Source organism: Sparus aurata, chromosome 20 (genome assembly GCF_900880675.1).
Source record: "Sparus aurata chromosome 20, fSpaAur1.1, whole genome shotgun sequence".
Classification (NCBI taxonomy): Eukaryota; Metazoa; Chordata; class Actinopteri; order Spariformes; family Sparidae; genus Sparus; species Sparus aurata.
The window spans coordinates 21,515,727-21,535,230 of NC_044206.1; the positions used below are offsets into that span (position 1 = coordinate 21,515,727).

At 42.5% G+C, this 19,504-nt stretch overlaps 1 protein-coding gene across 7 annotated transcripts in view; it reads left to right on the top strand.

Annotated features, from left to right (window-relative positions):
- The window catches only part of LOC115571578 (corticotropin-releasing factor receptor 1), a 67,807-nt gene that overhangs the window by 31,310 nt on the left and 16,993 nt on the right, over positions 1–19,504 (top strand). For 4 of the 7 annotated variants that reach the window (XM_030401030.1, XM_030401031.1, XM_030401032.1 and 1 more), the window contains 3 exons: positions 2,322–2,407; positions 10,978–11,084; positions 18,027–18,147. In XM_030401030.1, the coding sequence (XP_030256890.1) occupies positions 2,322–2,407; positions 10,978–11,084; positions 18,027–18,147 (314 nt within the window). The remainder of the gene's footprint in view (positions 1–2,321; positions 2,408–10,977; positions 11,085–18,026; positions 18,148–19,504) is intronic. The other 3 variants (XM_030401035.1, XM_030401036.1, XM_030401034.1) reach the window with 1 other exon arrangement.

Here is a 19,504-nt window from a genome sequence, read left to right on the forward strand (position 1 = left end):
ATTTGTCTTAACGACTGCTGTGGTTCTCAAAGTGGGTCGTGGTACCCCCAAGGGTCCGAGAGGGGGCTTCAGGGGGCCTGCTGCAAAAAGGGGAATCATTTATTTTCATTATAATTCTGTCCAAATATAACAAACACATAAAAAAGGTGCAAAAAGTTATCAGATGGGGCAAATTCTGATGAGACGGTGCTAATTTGTGTCCGTTTAGAGGTTATAACCAGATATTTTCATGTAATTACAAAAGTAAACTTATCACATTATATGAACAAACTTTTCTTGGTCAAATATATATTATTTAGACTGTTATAACATGAAACGTTTACATGTTTATGTTTATATGCGACAATTAAATGTTTCACGTTATGACAAGATCAATAATATATTGTTATAACATGAAACATTTGATGTTATAGTACCAAATTATAATGTTACACTATGACTGGGCGATACAACCTTAAAATAACATCACAATATTTTCGGTCATATCGCGATACACGATATAAACCGCGATATTTTGGAACCGGGGCGACAAAATCAAATATCGCAACATTTCAGACTTTGATATCAATATTGCAGCAATACTGGAGTGATGATTATCGGCACTTTCACAAAATATTATGAGATTTATGATCAGTAATCATCAATAATGTGAATATAATGACTATGTGATTAAAAAAGAGTCTTTAAACAAGTAAAACATTCTGGCAAGTTTCAGAAAATGACACAACTTTACTGTTATGAGCCTTTAAAACCAGCTGAAGACAACAATTATCACAAATCCCGATATCCAAAATAACGATAACGATCCATATTGTGTTTATTTCCCAGACCCGTGATAAACTAGTTGATTTTGTTGTGATGTGGCTGCAGCTGTACAAAGTTAATGAGCACCAAAAAGAGAGGTGGACATCAGGCAGCAGATCACCTGCAGACGAGACATTCAATATTTCCACTCGGATGCTTTTCCAACAGAACCTGAGCGCACAAAAATAACAACAACCACAAATCTTCTGAAACAAACAAGCGCCTGTGAAACCCTGTGACTGATGTTGCGTCTCATTATGTCTGGATGTCGACAGCCTTCAAACTGTTTCCTCTCGCATTTAAAAACAAACAAACAAACGAAACAATGCAGCCGTAACCGTGTCAGTGACGAGCTCCTCTCTGAAAAGCGGCTCAGCTGTGACTGGAGGAGGGTGCCGAGCGACCCGAGCCGACCCCGCCTGGAGTTCGGGGTCAGAGCTGTCCGTTGAACTTCATCGAGAGACGTTTCCTGTGAAATTAAATGGCTGACACATTCCAACGTGCTCTCGCTGCTGATTGTCGCGATCGTCCCACGACCGACAGAAAAAAACACCTTCCCCCGGAGACGGGGTAATCCTCCGACCCGACCTGAATGTCGAGCGCTGCATTAGTTCAAGCACCTTAATTTTCTCCCCGTGCTCGTCATTAAATTAACTGAACCTCGAGCTTTAGTCTTGAGCGTGTTATTCACGATCCAGCGGCCTCACCTGTTCCCCCCTGCAGACGGCCGCTCCGGGAAAAAACCAAAAATGTCTGACATCTCTCCTTTCAACTTTTAAATGGCCTCATTTGCTGTATTTCAACTCCGCCGTGTCCCGTTTGACTATTTCATTTTCTTTCATCTCGGGCAATAATAAATGCGAAATGACAAATGTGAAATTTGTTCCGGATTATTTTCGAGACGCGGGGCGAGAAAATGTGTGCGATGATACGAGCCGGGCCCGACCGGGAAAAATATCACTTTGCTCGTCACCTGTCAGAACCTTCACGCCACCCCCCCCTCCCTTTACTTTCTAGTCTGAGATGATCCAGCAGGAACAATATTGTTTTTTTAATAGAAAATCTGACACCCTCATGCTGCTTCGCTCTCCCGAGGCCTTCTTTTGATTCAACAGAGGGACCACAGCTTGAAATGTTATAAATAAATATGCACTTTAATCGCAGCTCGATGAGTTTTATGCCACGGATTGCGAGTAACGGAGGGCCTCGGCGTTAACTGTGAGCTCCGAAATGTGCAGAGTGGCGACAAAGCTTAAGCGGGGAGAGGGGTGGTAGACTGTCCTGACAGCGGAAAACGTGTGAAAAATCACAGCTTGCGAGACTTCCTCTAATGATATCTCTCCCGATTAGTCTCAAAAGAAAGAAAAAAAGGTCACGGTGCCACTACGGATCGGGCAGGAATCCGCGTCTTGTACGTCCGCGGCGGTACAAGGCCGAACAAATGAGCAGATCTGTAAAAAATGAAGAGAAGCGCCGTCTAACAGCTGCTCCTCTGTCTTGTCTCTTCTCCTCCTCAGATAATGTTTACAGGAAATGTCTTGCAAACGGGACGTGGGCGCTGAAGGGGAACTACTCCATGTGTAAGGCCATACTTCACGAGGAGGTAAGACCTTCGTATGAGTGCATGTCCTGATTAACGAGGCGTTTTCACACAGAGCCCCCTAAGCATGAAACATACATTAATCAAAAAAAAAAAAAAACCTACAACAAAAGGCGAGGTTGGCAGCGGAGAGCAGCAGGTGACTCCGGGATTATTTATAGTAAATATGGATCGAGGGCTGGTTCGGAGGCCCGCGGCCGTGACGGGTCGCTACAGTTAGACGAATGCTAAAAATACGCCGAATGTGCTGTGAAATGCCTCGAGAGCGTCGCTTGAGTGAAGCACAATGGATGTTTTTCGCGTTTAAAGCGGCTTAAACGTCGTCTCGGCCAAAGGGGGGGGGGGGCCTTGGCTGTTTTTTTGGGAGGCGGGAGCTTGAAATCTGCAGATCAAACCGGCAGCGTTTCCCTCTTTTCATTCGGCAAATTCCTCAAAAGGAAACCGTAACAGTGATTTCTCCAAACAGCGCTGCCCACCACCACCACCAACCCCCCCGAGCGATGTGAGAAAGCACAGAAGAAGAGAGAGAGAGAGAAGAAAAGAAAAAAAAAAAAACAGCCGGTCAGGTTTGGTTAAAGCAGCAGCAGCGTTCACGTCCTGCTGTGCTCCAGATTTTCATGCAGCCCGTGTTGTTGTTGCTGCTCTCAGCCTCCACCTGGATGTTGCGTTGGTGACGGCGACCGGGGCCTGCTGATTTAAATTAGGATGGGACAAAAGCGCTCGGACGGAACAGTCTGACCTAAATCAGGCTGTGACATGTACGTACGGTATTGTATGTGAAATTTAAAATGCAATAATGGAAGTAGGTGACGCGGCGTGTTTGTGTTGAGCCGGGCCGTCTGCTGAAAGTGAATACTGAGCTGCTGAGTTTCCACAAAGATAATAAATGCTTTACTCTGTATTTTTGAAAGGCAAACAACGTGCGAGTCTGTCCGTGGCTCTCAGCCCCTCAATTAAGTAATTATGAAGCCCATTAGTCAATACAAATGATGTAGATACTGAGTATAAATATTGAATTTGCTGGGGACTATTTTCAGCTGTGGACTGATACACATCTGGAGCTCTAGTAAGCACTTACGACAGCCTGAGTATCCACAAGTGTTTTTTGCAAACAGGCTCGAAATGAAGAGATCTTAATCCAGGCGAGCGTTTCAGAAATAATACCTCGCACAACGCAGCTGAAAACACACATTTCGCGCTCGTTCACGTACGCTGAGCGGGCGTGTGCGTAAACAGGAAGCAGATTGTAAACTCCTAATCTTCAGAGAACACTGTGAGCGAGGCAGAGATACGAGTCAGCAGCTGGTTCTTTTGTCTCTTTTGCATGATGCTACAAAAACTGAGTGTGTGTCTGGCCTCATTATTCAGAGTTTCTAAACATATGCGACATCTGGAACATGTTGACAGGGCCTGAGACCGAATTTAAATTCGTGTTCGTCGATGTTTGTTCGGCTGGGAGGGTCCGTTTGTTTGACCGAATCGGTCTTGTCAACACAGAAGCTTCGTCAGAGGTCGTGTTAGTTATGTAACACCTTTTTTCAGTGTTTATATGCAGGTGCTCTATAAAACAGGCGATGGACTCCTTTACTCGCCAGTTTAACTCACATTGGATGCCACGATAGGTTTTAAATGTCTTTTACTTTAGTCTGTCTGGCAGCCAAACAATGATCGAGCGCTGCTTGAACGGAAGCGGATGTAAAACTTTTAACCCGCAGATGTCGTGAACTGCAGCGCACGTCGTGTAATTACTCTGGAAGATTCGCATGTTCGCCCCGGTGTCGCTCAATGTGGCAGTAAAAACAACATTTTTTACGTTTCTGTTTCTCTTTTGGCAGTAACACAGCGCAAACATATGGCGTGAATGTGTTTTTAATCTGCGGACCGTCTGCTTGTTCGCGTGAGACCGCGCGCTGGGACGACAACTGACATTTGACACTTGACAAACACGTCTCCGGTGTCTAATTGCCGGGTTCGCTCATCTGTTCACGATCTGCGGGGAAGCTGAACGACGGCGAGTGCGTTCGGCAGGAGCGGACGCAGTGATTGCGCGCAGCTGCGATGAGGACGACGGTGATTCAGGGACTGAGGCGCTCGATTCGGAGGACGAGGAGGAGTATCCGCACACAAACAGCGACGTGAAACCTCCCCGACTCAAACTCCTTCAACGCGCAGACATCAGACTAGTATTGATTTTCCCAGCCGGCGCTCAGTGATAAAAATCAATAGGCATTTTGTACAAAATGTTCGAGCCTTTTCCCTCAAGATTTATCTCCGTAATGTGATGCGCAAAAAAAACCTGAATTCTCATCTAAACTGCTAAACTCAGACTGGGTTAATTGTTTTTCCACCCGGGGACACACAGACGTCCAGGAGCTCAACGCCAGACTGTTTAAATCCTGAAAAATGTGAGACTGACTCAAAGCAAAGGAAAGTCGCCCCAGCGTGGATGATTGATCCTTCCGTAGTTTTATCCGGCTTCGGACGCGCGCAGGATTCGCGTCAGTACGGTCGATTCTAGCTGATTTCTGTGGGGTTCGTTAACAATGAGATAAATATAAAATATCCCTTCACAGTTGGAGGAATTCTGTCCAACACGCTTGTTGCTCCGTCACTTCGGTCTCCAGCTGCATCACATCCGATCGTTATAGATTTGCGAGCTCGAGGAAAACGCCGCTGCGGACTGAGACCCTTCATTTAGTGTTTTCCCCGAGACTCCGAGCGTCTGATGGGTGATCGATCCCAGCAGAAGATGGATATAGAGTGCCTGACCTTTTTAAAATGTGGCTTTGATTTCTTCTTCTCTTTTCCTTTCTTTTGTTGCCGTGAAATAAATCACCAGGTGACCGCGGCCACGTGGCTGACATCAGGGAAATTGAGGGGGCGGCGGCGGCGGTTGAGGCGGCTCCTCTTTAAAGTTCAGCCTATATTGAACCACGCATTCTGAGCTCCCACTGGGAGGAGACACCGCGTGGCTCAAAGGCTTATCGGAAAGTTTGTTTGAGGAGAAAAGAAGAAGAAAAAAATCCTCTTTTGCTTTTGGGACTTGCTCGCGGTTATTTTCTGAAATATACGATAAGTGTCTTTTGTTGTTGGAGGAAGGTGAGTCAGGTTTGGGTTCTGACTCCGGGCCCACACACACACACACACACACACTGTGGGACCCGAGGCGACTGGTGGTCTTATATTATCCCCTCGCCGTCCACCCTCCTCCTCTGCGGCTCCCCAGCTCTCCATCTTAAAAACCTCCTGCTGGCTTGATTTATGTGCTGATGTGTCAGCCGGTCCGGCTCGAGTCCGTGTCTGTTCGCTGCCTGATTCACGTTTTTTTTTGTGTCAGGTCTATATTACTGCACACACGCTCACGTGCGCGCCGATAGTGTCATCATTCAATCTGTAATCGCTCGTCGTTCTAATCGTTCCTCCCGACAATCCGCCCCTGAAACGATCCTTCTGCTGCGAAAGACGGCGGAGAAAATGAACGGCCCTTGTTTGGTAGAAAAATGTGTTTTACTGCAGCTGAGGGAAATGTCCTGCTAGAAGCATTTAGGTTTTTTTTTTTTGGTTTTTTTTTACTGAGACAAAACACCAGCAACGCATAAAACTCCCAGGACAAAAACACACACGTGATATGACTGCTGGTGCTTCGTATTAGCTGCGGGTGAGCTTTACAACGCTTTTTCTTTCCCCTTAAAGATTATTTTTTCGGCTCTTTTTTCAGCCTTTATTTGACAGGACGGCTTAGAGGGTGGCGGGAAATGGCGTAGAAGACGCGCAGCAAAGGACTCCGGGCCGGATCAGAACCCAAATCTGTTGCCCAAAACGTTCCCAGCAGTTTGCTTGAAAACAAAAATAGCGTAATGTCGTATTTGATTTTGTCCTTTCTACATACGCCGCGTGAACTTTCCCCACAGACCAGGAACCTTTAGATGAACCGTGTTTCCACTCCCAAGGACAGCAGGGTCTGCATCACATGTGGGTAAACTACGGCCCGGAGGGGGGTCGGGTCGAGCCAGAACAGAGGCAGAAAATAAGTTAATGTGGTCTCATACATGACGTATAAGAGCACATGTTCGTTCATGAATAGTTAATACGAGTCTGATCTTTTCTTCATCCCGTGCTGAAGGTCTGCTCTGCATTTGGTACAGAGAGTGGTTTATGATTCAGCGCTGTGCGGTCCAAATTAAGTTCTTGAGACTTTAATTGACCCTCGAAAGGGAGTAATTAAGTCTGGATCCAGCCTCCGAGGCAGGCAGAGCCCCGTCCACTGCTCGGTGGTCAAACCAGCTCAACTTGCTCGCTATGAAATGACCCAGATGCTCTGCGTCGCGGAGCCCACAGAGCGTCCACACGAGGAAATGCCTGGCTAACATTTGGTTTGGCACGCGGCCAACTTCACCAGAGATAAAATGATTTAATCGCGCAACTTTGTAAGTGTTATCGGACTGAATGTCTCAAATTATGACAGTGAGACGAGTGATTTCAGGGAGGCTGAGACGCTCAAAGAATAATTACCCGCGGTGTTAGTCGTGGTTTGAGTTTAGCCTCGGTCTCGGTGCTACCCAGGCCCTCAGGAGGAGCGCCGGGCTTTGAAGACATTTTTAAATAGTTGTGAAACCATGAAATGACATCACGTGACGCACAGGGACCCGATGGGACATTTTCTCATAAGCTTACATTTTAAAGGAAGCAGCTGTAAAATGGTGCGCCCCCCCTCCCCTCAGGGAAATGTCTCGCTACCAGAATTTGATCCATTTGGTTCAATAACATTTGAAGAGTCCAGAAAAGCAGCACAATTAAATCATTTGTATCCCTCTTTTAAGTCAGTGACGGGCTGAATGGGGGGAAGTCATGGATCCAACAATTAAATCTAACAATGAAGCCAAAAACGATCAATTTACGAATACAAATGTACCCAGATCTTCAGTGTTGTGCGGCCTATAGAGCGTGCGTACTACAGACTTCCAGTTTAGCGCCCGGCTAACTTGAATTTAGATGAAATCGTTTAATCTTGCAGGTTTATAACACCTAAAAGCTTTTTTTTTTTCCAACATTAAACAAGCTCATCAACAAACAAAGCACAGAACTCCTCCAAGTTTGTCATAAAAACCTTGAAGGAGAAACCGTCTCAAAGTGTGCATCATTATCTCCATTAGTGCATTTGCACATTGTGTTGATGTCAAGACACACAAAAGGCAGGATTCTTGGAGAGCGATCAGGGAGGAGGCGTGATGCAGCCTGGAGGAGGTTATGACAGCAGCAGCCTTCAGAGGAGACAACACTTCAGACGCAGCTCTTCTGTTCCCAGCTGCATCCTGGATCTGACTGCCAGCGAGTTGTCTCTGGTTGTATGAGCACGACATCAGACCACTGACAGGTTTCACGTGACAGATATCAGCTTCAGGCCAGAACCGGACGGATTACAATCAGCTCGTTTGCTCCTCATCCTGTCGAACTTTACGATCGGAGCTCAGGTTCGCAGTGGGAGTACGGTGGCCCTGAGAGCTCAATACACCGCACACTGAGAAAACACGGAGCTCGTTCACTGGCACTCAGATCTGACACCAAATCCCTCAATTGTCCCACGACTTGTGGACAGGGTTCGTACGGGTGCTTGAAATCCTTGAAAGTGCTTGAATTTCAATGTTGTGTTTTCAAGGTCTGAAAAGTGCTTGGATTTTAGTTTAAGTGCTTGAAAGTGCTTGACAATATAACTCTGTGTCTTTTACAAAATTGGGATCAGACTGGATAATTCATTTCTGAAGTTTTTGCTATTATAGAATATAATTTTAGATGTTTACAGCATAATACAATGTACATAATTGTGATAAAAAGTGAAGAAAAAAATCACAAGTATATATATTCCTTTAGATACGTATTTTACCCCAGCAGTAAGGTGCTGGAAAATCGTAAAAATGACCCTTAAAAGTGCTTGAAAAGTGCTTGAATTTGACCTTGAAAAATGTGTACGAACCCTGTGTGGAACACGTCACAGATCTTCTAATCTGTGGTCTATAAAGTGGAGTAGTAATGAGTCTCACATCATGAATAAAGATTTGCCGTGTTCAAAATTAGTAAAGATCTCACCTGACGAGTTCTGTAATCGTCACATCTGCCTTTTTTTTAAGGAAAGCCTATCTTAAATCATTTGTATTTTTATTTTGGAAACTCTTTTTAATGTGTTTTGGTGTCTGTTTGTCTTATTAACTGTGTTTTTTCATAGTTTTTATCTACATCGATGCTCCAACTAGTGGGTGTTGAGTGGAAGGAGAGGAGATGTTTCCAGGGAGTCTTGACTGATGCAACATTTACATTTTAAAAAAAATCAATAACGATAAAAAAAAAAAAAAAAAGGTCAGAAAAAAGCTCCTGTGACTCATTTTGTAATCATCAGACGAGTCCCTTGGAAGGAAAATGACACATAATCAATTTCGTGTTCGGGCTGGAGGACGTTTTCAGTCCCATGAATATTTTTCGCTCTATATATTTATAGAAGCGTCAAACAGACGTAGAGTGCTTTACATTCATGAGTCAGAGAGGAGAGAGTCGGCGTTGTTGACTTTCAGATGCGGTGTCATGTCGTCCGTCCGCTGGAGACTTAGAAAGAGTTAAAGGTTTGAGCCGCCGCACCAAAATAAAGTGAATGGGAAAGATTACGTGTTTCGGGGCGGGTGGCGCGGGGATTAAACATGCCCACATTTAATCTGGGCGTAGACACCAGTAGGTTACATAAATCCACTTACAGCACAGATTACTGTTGGTTGTGTGGGGGAAATCCGATCACAATGGATATCTGAGCCGCAGACAGTGGTCTTAGGACGAGATTCAGAGAAAGATGTGTCCGTGTTCTGTGGAAGAGACTTGGCGACGGCAGCAGTAACAGAATACTGTTGTAGCGTGAGTGTGTGCACGTTCCTGGTATCCATGTTTAATACCAGGAGGGAGGCCGGGGGCGTGACAGTTTGATTATTATTATCATGGACGCAACCCTGAACAGTGTGGAGGGACGGTGTACATTTCTTATAGAAAAGTCAACAAGACGACATAAAACGGGGCAAATGACCACAATGAAATGCAAAAATGACAGCGGGGACACATAATGACAGACAAGAGGTGAAAATTACTACACAGAGACAGAAAACACCCGCTGAGGGACAGAAAATGTCCATAAAGACGCACAAAATGACGTCAGTGACACAAGAAATCCATAAAGAGATGGAAAAAGGCAGCAGAGAGACAAAGAATCATCAAAAACATACCAAAAAAGAATCACAAAATTACGAAAATTACCCCAAACAGACACAGCAACCACTGACAGAACAAAAGAGTTATTACGAATAGACAAAAATTACGACAGAGAAATGGAAAACAACCATTAAGAGACAGAAAAACAACCACAAAGAGAAAAAAAACAAGCACAGACGCAAAATAGATGACAGAGGAATGGAACATTTACATTTAGAGACAGGAAATGATTACAAACAGTCATAGGATGACCACAAACACATGAACAACCACTAATTGACAAAGAGACATTACGAACAGACAGTAAATGTCTAAGAACACATTAAAAAATCTCCATAAACAGACAGAAAACCTGCACTGAGACACAAAAAACAAACAAGGTACGGTCACAAAACGATCACAAACAGGAAGAATGAAGAAACAAAAACGTAACACAAACACAACACATAACACAAAACCATGACATTCAGATAAAACACAACCACAAACAGACACGAAACGGCTACAGTAAGAAATGGAGGGTGAACAGAACGACAAGAACGAAATGGAAAAGTGACCACAAACAAGACAATAATATGACCACAGGCACACAAAATAAACACAAAGTGATGAGAAATGATCCCAAATAGACAAAAAGACCACAAAGAAATAGAAAAAAAGACAGAAAATCAGTAAAAAACAGACATAAAATTACCAGAAAGAAATAGAAACCAACCCCAAGCAAACAAAAACCGACTACAAAGAGATGGAAAATGACAAATGAGACAAAAAAAAAACGACTATCGAGACACAAATTGACCCCAGAGAGATTCAATAAATGAAAACGAATATGGTGAACAACCCCAAAGAGACAAAAACACAACCACAAACAAAAACAAATGACTGCAGTGACACGAAATAACCACATTAAGATGCAAAACATCAACGAACGACCACAACATGACCACAGAGAGATGAGAAGCAGTGGTCAGTGGTACAAACAGCTGCTGGTTACTGACATTATGTCATATGAGAATGTTTCACGTTGTTTATTTGTCAGTCATTTATTAAACAGAATAAACATTGTAACTATTAATAATGCACACAGTTTATTATTCGCCTCTTTAAAACTGTGCCAGGCTCCTCTCGTCCACTCTGAAGTCTCTAAACTCGACTCCGTTTGAGAAAAGAAACAAAGCACAGCAGGAAATATAAAGATGAAAAACAGTTAAAAGAGGATTTTTTTTGGTCTTTAAAGTCTTTTTTCCCACGTGTAAAATGTTTTTTCTGTGCAGCGGAAACACCAGAAGACTCATCCTCTGTGTTTTTTGTTTCTTTTTCTCCCCCTGCAGAAGAAAGGCAAGATGCACTACCAGATAGCTGTGATCATAAACTTCCTGGGTCACTGCATCTCCATGGTGGCGCTGCTCATCGCCTTCTTCCTCTTCTTGTGCTTGAGGTAAGTGTCGGTTTCGCTGCCACCAGTCCGCTGATAATCCCGCAGACATCCTTGATGTGACGGGAACGTCAGTATTCCTAAGATCCCGCGTTCAAAGCGCCTCTCGTTCTTATTCAAAAACCGTTTGGTCATGGGATGAAACATTCCCTATCTCAATCCCGCAGATGTAAAGGGGTTTAGACGCCCGCAACAAAAAAAAAAAAGAAGAAAAAACTAGGGCACATTTCCCCCCGACAAATGGGAATAATATATCCATCTCCACGAGCAGTAATGTGGTCTGCTGGGACGACCGGTGGAGGTGGTTTTTTTCTCCGACGTTCCGAAGCAAAAACCGAGAGAGGGAAAAAAGGTCTTAGCACCCTCAACACCGAGACTGCTATCGATCCCCGGGAGACCACCGGGGTGAGAAAAGCGTGAAAGGGCACAGAGAGACATAATAAATAGACGTTTTACAGGACGGCGTTTATGGACAAGCCTTGTTTGTGGGCCAGAGCGGCTCGGACGGGAAAGGCAGAGAGGGGAGGACGGGTTTCAGCCGGGCTAAAAATGGCACCGGCACTGGTTGGAGGAGTTTTGGCGTTTATTACTCACCTTCTTCTCTTTTTAATGAGATTGAGGACCATTTAAGGGAAGATTGCCGCTGCCAGAGTGATGGAGAGTCATGTTGACACAAAGGGATCAGGGCTGAAGAGACGAGCGCTGAAAAGTTCATCCTGAAATCACAGAAATGGCAGTTGGAACATCCTAAGCTCCTGTTAATGTGACATATGGAGAAAAAAATAAACACTAGCTCCAAAAATAAGTTTGAACGTCAACACGAGGAGCTTCTTGCTTCTAAGAAGTAAAATAAATCTGCCAATTGACCATATTCATAAATGTAGTGTGGGAATGTGACAGATTGTTGTCATTTCGCTTCCTGATTGATCAGAAACTGAAAAGACAACAGTGAAAGAATTACAATTAGTTTCTTAGTTTCTTCTATCGTATCTTGAAATGTTTATCAAATGGTAACGTTAGCTTGGAAGTGGTTGAATGCTAATGTTAGCTGAAGTCTAGCAGAAGCTAACGAGATCTGACGTAGAAATATACCAAATTTCATTCAGGATTTTCACGATTGTTTCACTTGGTGATCAATCAAGGCAACAGTTCTGACAGCTCATTAGCTAATGTTAGCATTCAACCACTTCCAAGCTAACGTTACAGTTTGATTAAACTAGTCTGTTTTACGTCTGGGTTTAAATATCTGTCCAAAATGTGTATTGATATTTTAGAAATAACGTTTGCTTGGAAGTGGTTGAATGCTAACGTTCGCTGAAGTCTAGCAGAAGCTAACAGGATTTTACCTAGAAATATGGCCTGATGTCCTTCAGGATTTTCACGATCATTTCACATGGTGATCAATCAAGGCAACAGTTCTGACAGCTCATTAGCTGGGTTTAAATATCTGTCAAATATGTGTATTGAGATTTTAGAAATAAGTTATGCCTCTCCCATTGTACAGTGTGCTGTACGGCAAACAATAATGTTAGCTTGGAAGTGATTGAATGCTAACATTAGCTGCAGTCTACCAGAAGCTAACATATAATATATATAATATATTATCTAATTGAGTTGTTGTACCCAGAGATATGGCCCAGTGTCCTTCAGGATTGTCAGTATCTTTCCAATTGGTGATCAATCATGTTAGGCGTCTGGTGACTGACAGTTGGACCACTTCAAGGCAATGTTAGCTGGGAAGTGGTTGAATGCTAACGAAAGCTAACGGGTTTTCAAAAATGTTGTTTAAACAAAAGGCCAGATTTTCTGTCAATCATATCCTCCAAACAGAAAAAAAAGACTCTCCTGTTTAATTCAAAATATCTTGAATTTGTTGCCAAGAGATTTAAAAAATACTGACTTTGTTTAAAATTGGCAAATCAACATCAAATCCAAGTTTCAAGACGCCGAACATCCGTGAAGATAAAAGACGTTTTCCTCCTGCTTCCCTCTTTACACTGGAAGCTCCGAGTAACTCCTTTCCTCTGCAGTCAGGCTTTAACCTTGAGAGTAGTTTGATTAAATTCTTCAGATGGCCGTGATTCAGGAAGCACGAGGGCAGGCACTGAAATGTTGTAGCCGCAGACGACGGTTAGCCTTTACCCTCACCTGCCTCACCTGTGTTGTCAGATCAGGAAGAGGAGGACGTTAATAAATTAAACCGGAATCGCCCTCTGTTGGAGGTGTTAACAGGGTTTCTGCCGACAAACACACCTCTGACCCGTAATATCGCTGCACCGTCTATCCCTACACACACGCCGACGATAGCGTTTTACAGAGGACGGTTCAGAGCAAAGACAAAATCATTTCAGAACATGCAGGGAAAAGTTACAGAAGTTTGTTTGAGGAGCGTCCGTGTTGTAACATCTCGTTGCTGGATTTGATTTTGACTTTTAGTCTTAAACTTTGATTTACCCAAGTTTAGATTAAAGTGAAGCTTGCGGACTTAAGCGGTGTGTGGTGGTGAGGAGAAACATGCCTGCGTCATACGTTACGTTAGCATTAGCAACGGCTTTGTAAGCTTGATTAAATCTAGCGTGTGATACTGACAGGATTAGTACATTTAAATGCTGCTGTGTGGTGATACACTATCAAACGGTAACGTTAGCCAGGAAGTACATGAATGCTAACGTTAGCTGGTGTCTAGTTAATTGTTTTACCTTAAAATATGGAATGGATTTTCCCTCTATCTATTTCTTTTCATTTGCTGATTAATCCATCAATATTAATCAACATTTGAGAAGAGAAAATTATAAATTGTTTGGGATTTTTAGCTATTTCCTCACATTAACTGATAGCCCAGATGCTACCTCGTGCCCTCTAAAAACAACAGATTCAAGCTAGCTTTATTGATCATTGGCAACTACAGTCATTTAGATTATTCCCTAAAAAATCCAACCATCTCTAATAATAACATGATTTTCAGCTTCAGTCTTGCTGTGAATCAGTGCTGAAGTGAGTGAGAACAATATTTTCTCTGCTGTTATTGATCATTTATGTCCAGTAAGTATCCTCCATCGTTACCCCGCCCTGCTGGATTTATTCATCAAGCATCAGAGTATCAGCGTCTCCTTGCGTTTGTAACTGTGGACCGTTCTCTGCATCTTGTTAACGTCTCGTAAAGTATTTTATTGCAGGAAAAAAAAAGAGGTCAATAAGAAGATCAATTCACTTTGCACACAATACAGCCGTTTCTCCAAACAGCACGTCTGGGAGCGCGGGAATGGATTATGTGACTGAGTTCACTTGAGCGATACGTTTTAAAATAAGGGGGAGGATACATTTATTTTAAGCAGACCAATAGTTTGAACATTTAAAAAAAAACTGATTAAAGTTCCCATGAAACGGCTGATTGATTGCTGCAACATGTTACCTGTAAAATCAGGCAGCAGAGTTATAAAGATGTGTTTTTGTACATTTATCTAAAGTCTGGTCATGAACGACACCAAAAGCTTTTATTGGATGAATAATTAGTATACATCCCGATAGTGCAGGATGAGTCATCAACATTTTGAATGTGTTTCCAGGAAGTTGCAAACTCTAACGTACCTACAGAGTGGCTTCTTGCCACTGTTGGGCCTGATTATTTCACGGGGACTCTGTGGTTGTACTATAGTGAATGTGGAAGTGGAAAGATAACAGAGTTGATTAAATAAAACGGACACACACGAGATTAAAGTGAGGATGTCTCGGCGGCTTGCAGGAAGGTATCGCCACGCTCGCCGTGCAGGAAGTCCAGGACGATCTTGTCACGGTCTCGGGGCGGAAGGTCAAGAAGACGCGGCAGCAGTTTGACAGTGTGCCAAAGACATGTCCCGTCACCCCGCGTGGCCTTGATGGCCTGTAGCCTGTATTTGAAGACCCTCTGCTCTTGTGTGAGAACTCAGCTGTGTGTCGAGGATGTATAACTTCAGCAGGGAAAGGCCTGATCCGTATCCTCTGCTGCCACATATTGTGACCTGCTGGGTTTGTGGAATCTTAAAGACAGACTCCCGCGGCGATCTGACGGATCAACGTATAGGAATCTGTAGCTTCTGTCAGCCGGTCGGCACGATACGTGATATATGAGCCAGACGGCGGTGGCGGTACGATGGTGCTCCGAGGCTTCTTTCCACTCAGCTGCGGTGTTGAAGAATGAAATGAAGTGCGGAATATGGTTCAGCTGTGTTCGTCATCACAGGCTGATGAAGAGTGAAGAGCCAGAGAAGGTGATGAAGGTGACTGATGAGTGAGAATCAGCAAACGGAGGAAGATGATTCACAGCCGTAGACGCCTCTACATGTCTCCCTGATATTTGATTGCGATCACGGACAGACATCAGTGTCTTTGCAGACCGATCGCCCCATAACTTACATGATCAGTGACGTTACCGTGACCTATATGGCTCCCTCAGGAGCAGGTAGGTGCTAATAAAATACTAAAAATATCTGGCACACAATGGCACAGTATGCAGAGTGATTTTTGGGGACATCTGGTAGCCTAGAAAACATGCTGGTTTCACTTCGACAAAATGTCCCATTTTAGCTTAATTTCGTGTCCCATTTTATGTAATGAATTCAGGTAAAACGGGGACAGGCGCTCAAAAAACAGCTTTCCCATAAAAAGTGAAGTGTGCTGTGAAAATACTGACGATGTGTCGAACACTTAATAAAATGAAACATCCTGCAACCGTTCTGGTGTTTTAACGTTATTGTTTCACCTGCTGCTCAGTTCTTGGAACAGTTATTCTGGGTTTTTTTGTATGAATTTCTCCTCAAATTGTCGTTATCTCAGTCCAATAATAATGATTGATTCATGTTAAGGACATTTTTGTAGCAACACACTAAAGAAATCCTCTATATAAATCCTACCAACCATGATATCTAAACTATATACTCTACAACGGTATAAAAGTATGAGCAATAAAAATAAATAATCATGTTTTTTTATTATATTATCAGCTATATCATAGTTTTCTCTTTTATTCTAATATTATACCACTATAACATGTTACCATATTATTGCAGTTAGTGTGTGTATATTTGATAAACTGCGAATATGAATACATCCACAGTATAAATTACATGTAATGGCCAAACACTGTAAAATCTGACAAAGTAGCCCATTACCTCAAAGCGCTAACGACTTAAATATAATCTTATTTACTGAGTACCTGAGTCTTATGTATATCTTGCATAACGCTGCATTGATCAGCCCCTAATTTCTTTAATTGGTTGTTTTGTTTATATTTATTTATCAGATAAGATTAGATAATCCTTTATTAGTCCCACGACGGGGACATTTGCATTATTACAGCAGCACAAATAGAGGACATCAATTAAAACAGTAGTAGTAAATAAGTAAAGTAAAGCATATATTATTATTATTAATACAGGTTATTCCCTTAGTATAGGAAGGAATAATAAAGTCTGATATTGCAACTCAGTCACACTAATACAGAACTATAAACATTGTACTTTTAACTCCACTATGTTTATTTACTTCTTTTGCGGATTCAGATTAATAATACAAAATCTAAATAAAGTAATAAATGCTGATGTGTTATTAGAGGTTGAGCAGCAGTAAATACAGTAATTGAAATGATCTAAAAACTTTACCAGCTGCAGTAATAAAGCGATGAACACTTAATTTAAATTCTGTATTGTGTGTCACTCTGAAATGGGTCATTCTGCAAATCAGCACTTTACTTTGAAGCTTTTGTACTTTTACTTAAGCGAGCCTCTTCGCTCTGTCCCATTACTTTTACATTTCCATTCATTTCTGAGCCGTTAACAAAGACGTGTCTGCGAGAGTGTTTGTCCCTCCTCTTGATTAATACACATCGGGCCGGGCCGGGCCGGGCCGGGCCGACCCCGGTGGCAGGATGGGAGTGAGGTCACGAGGAGTAATGAATACGACTCCCTCTCTCTCTGTGCTTCTGGCTCAGCAGCCGCTGCCTTTCTGACACTAATGGAAACTCCAGTAACAGTGTAGCACAGAGAGGGAGAACGAGCTGCTGGTTTGTGGGACAACACGCTTTATGAATTATAAGTTTACTTGTTTTTTTTTTTCGTACCCTGGAGGCTCTTTTTTACTTCTGTGTAATATTGTAATTATTCAGAACTACAGCCTTTGTTGCAGCGTCTGTGTGCAGCTTGTATTGTGTTAATGAGGCTGTTATTTTCTTTAAGAGATGCACGGCTAATAAAAACAAAAAAAAAAGTGGAATAATACAACGTCGCTGGAAAAGTCTTGCTCGTGCTCGTCTGCTCTGTCAGCACAAAGCCAGTGCAAGTGACACCTATTAAGAATTCATGCTGCTGAAAAATAAATCATGCCATTCATGGCTGGCAGAGGAGGAAGCAGCCTCTGCTGGCTGATAATGCCGTCAGCTGGTGACAACAAATGAAGCTGTCACTACAGCGACCGAGGTTGGTTTGTTCTGTCCGTTGACTCGCGTGCTTCTATTTTGGTCCGCTCCCTCTGAGGCAGTTAAGCACATTTTAATTGTATCCTAAGGTCGATTTATTTACAGCATTAAAAAAACATCAGACGCTGAGGACATGACACAAACGGGAGCACAAACAGTGGGAATGAAATGTTACTTCATATTATATCAGAGGTGAGGGGCGCTGGGGAGTGATGGGGAATGTTTCTTTGAGGCTAAATCGCTTCATTATTCATATTCGTCATCTCGTGTTGTTGCGAGCTTAATTAAAGGCTGATCTCATAGCTGAGGTAAAAAAAAATAAATAAATAAACACAGTGACTTTAACGTCTTTGTTTAAAATACACGAGAACGCAGATTTACATGTTTGCTTCCGCATGAAACTTTCCTCTTTCATCTCTCTTCTTTCTTCTCCATTTGAAGTCATTTTCTTCTCCCCGCCGCTGAGCTTTTATTCTCCTTTTCTGTCCGTCTCGCAGGAGCATCCGCTGCCTGAGGAACATCATCCACTGGAACCTTATCACCGCCTTCATCCTGAGGAACGCCACCTGGTTCATTGTCCAGCTGACCATGAGCCCCGAGGTGCACGAGAGCAACGTGGTACGTGTCACCTATTGATCTTTAATAACACGCACTGAGAAGCACTTTTATTGTCAACAAGTCCAATGAAAAGATCAACAGCAGCAGTGAATGTATCCACTCAGTTAGGATCGGGTTTACGGAAGAAAACTACTTGGTTATGTTTAGGAAAACATTGGGCCTCATTCACCAATATCTTCTTAAGAATCTTCTTAGATTCTTTCTTAAGTTGTTCTTAAGAGGTTCCTTAAGAAAACCCTACGTCAGATTCACCAACTCGTTTGTAAGCCTCAGAATTGTTCGCAGCTGTGTTCTTACATTGATGAAAGCCGCAGGAGCAATATATATGCCATTGTTTTGCGGGCCTTGGATGGAGAAATGCCACATATGAATATGGTGGAGGGGGGGTTACTAATTGATGCCATGTTTCCAATTTACTTGATTTGTCTTAAATCATTGGCACATTTAATTTATTTTAGAATTTAAATTCTTTGTAAATTACCAAAAATATGAAATAAATGAATAAATATGACAGAATTATCACTGTAATATTGCATTTTATTGAACTACACAAGAGAAGAAAACACAACCATGCCAACATTTCGGCACTGAAATGTGCGTAAGAGTACTCCTGAGTGTTCGTAGGATTTGTTCATGCCTGAGAAAAAATCCTAGATAAGAAAAAATTCATGAATGCCACAATCTTCGTAAAATCTTCGTAAGTGGGACTTAAGAACAAATTTGTTCGTAAGAACGGTTCATGAATGAGGCCCATTGTTGTTTGGGTTAAAACAATGACGTTACGCACACAACTTGAGTTACATAACATACGTAGCGTAACTTAATAACATTAGTCAGTTAGAATAACTCTACGTTGACGTTTTCTTTCACACCCGACACGAACATAGTTTGGACTACGGCGCGTGACAAGTGAGACATTTTAAGAAAACTACTTGGTTAGGTTTAGGAAAACATTGCAGTTTGGGTTCAAACAACTACGTTACGCACACAACTTGAGTTACATAATATACGTAACGTAACTTAACGACATTTGTCAGCTATTTATACCACTTTGCCCAACGTCCTCCTTTGCTGCTGTAATACGTGATACAGCCAATAGAGGTCGCTGCTTTACAGAAAACATAAATATGGGTTGTATTAAGCTGCTTTCACAGTCAACCTACATGGTCATGTTTCTGACGAGGACTGTCTGGAGTAAAATGTCTCTATTCGTACTCATGATGAAGGAAAATCCTCGTTGTGGAGCTGACTGATGTTTATTTCTTAGAGTTTATGAAGAATTTCTCTGTAAATAGTTCTCTTTTGATCATCTGCAGCTCAACTCTGAGGCTGTTCTGTAAATAAATATTACAAAAAA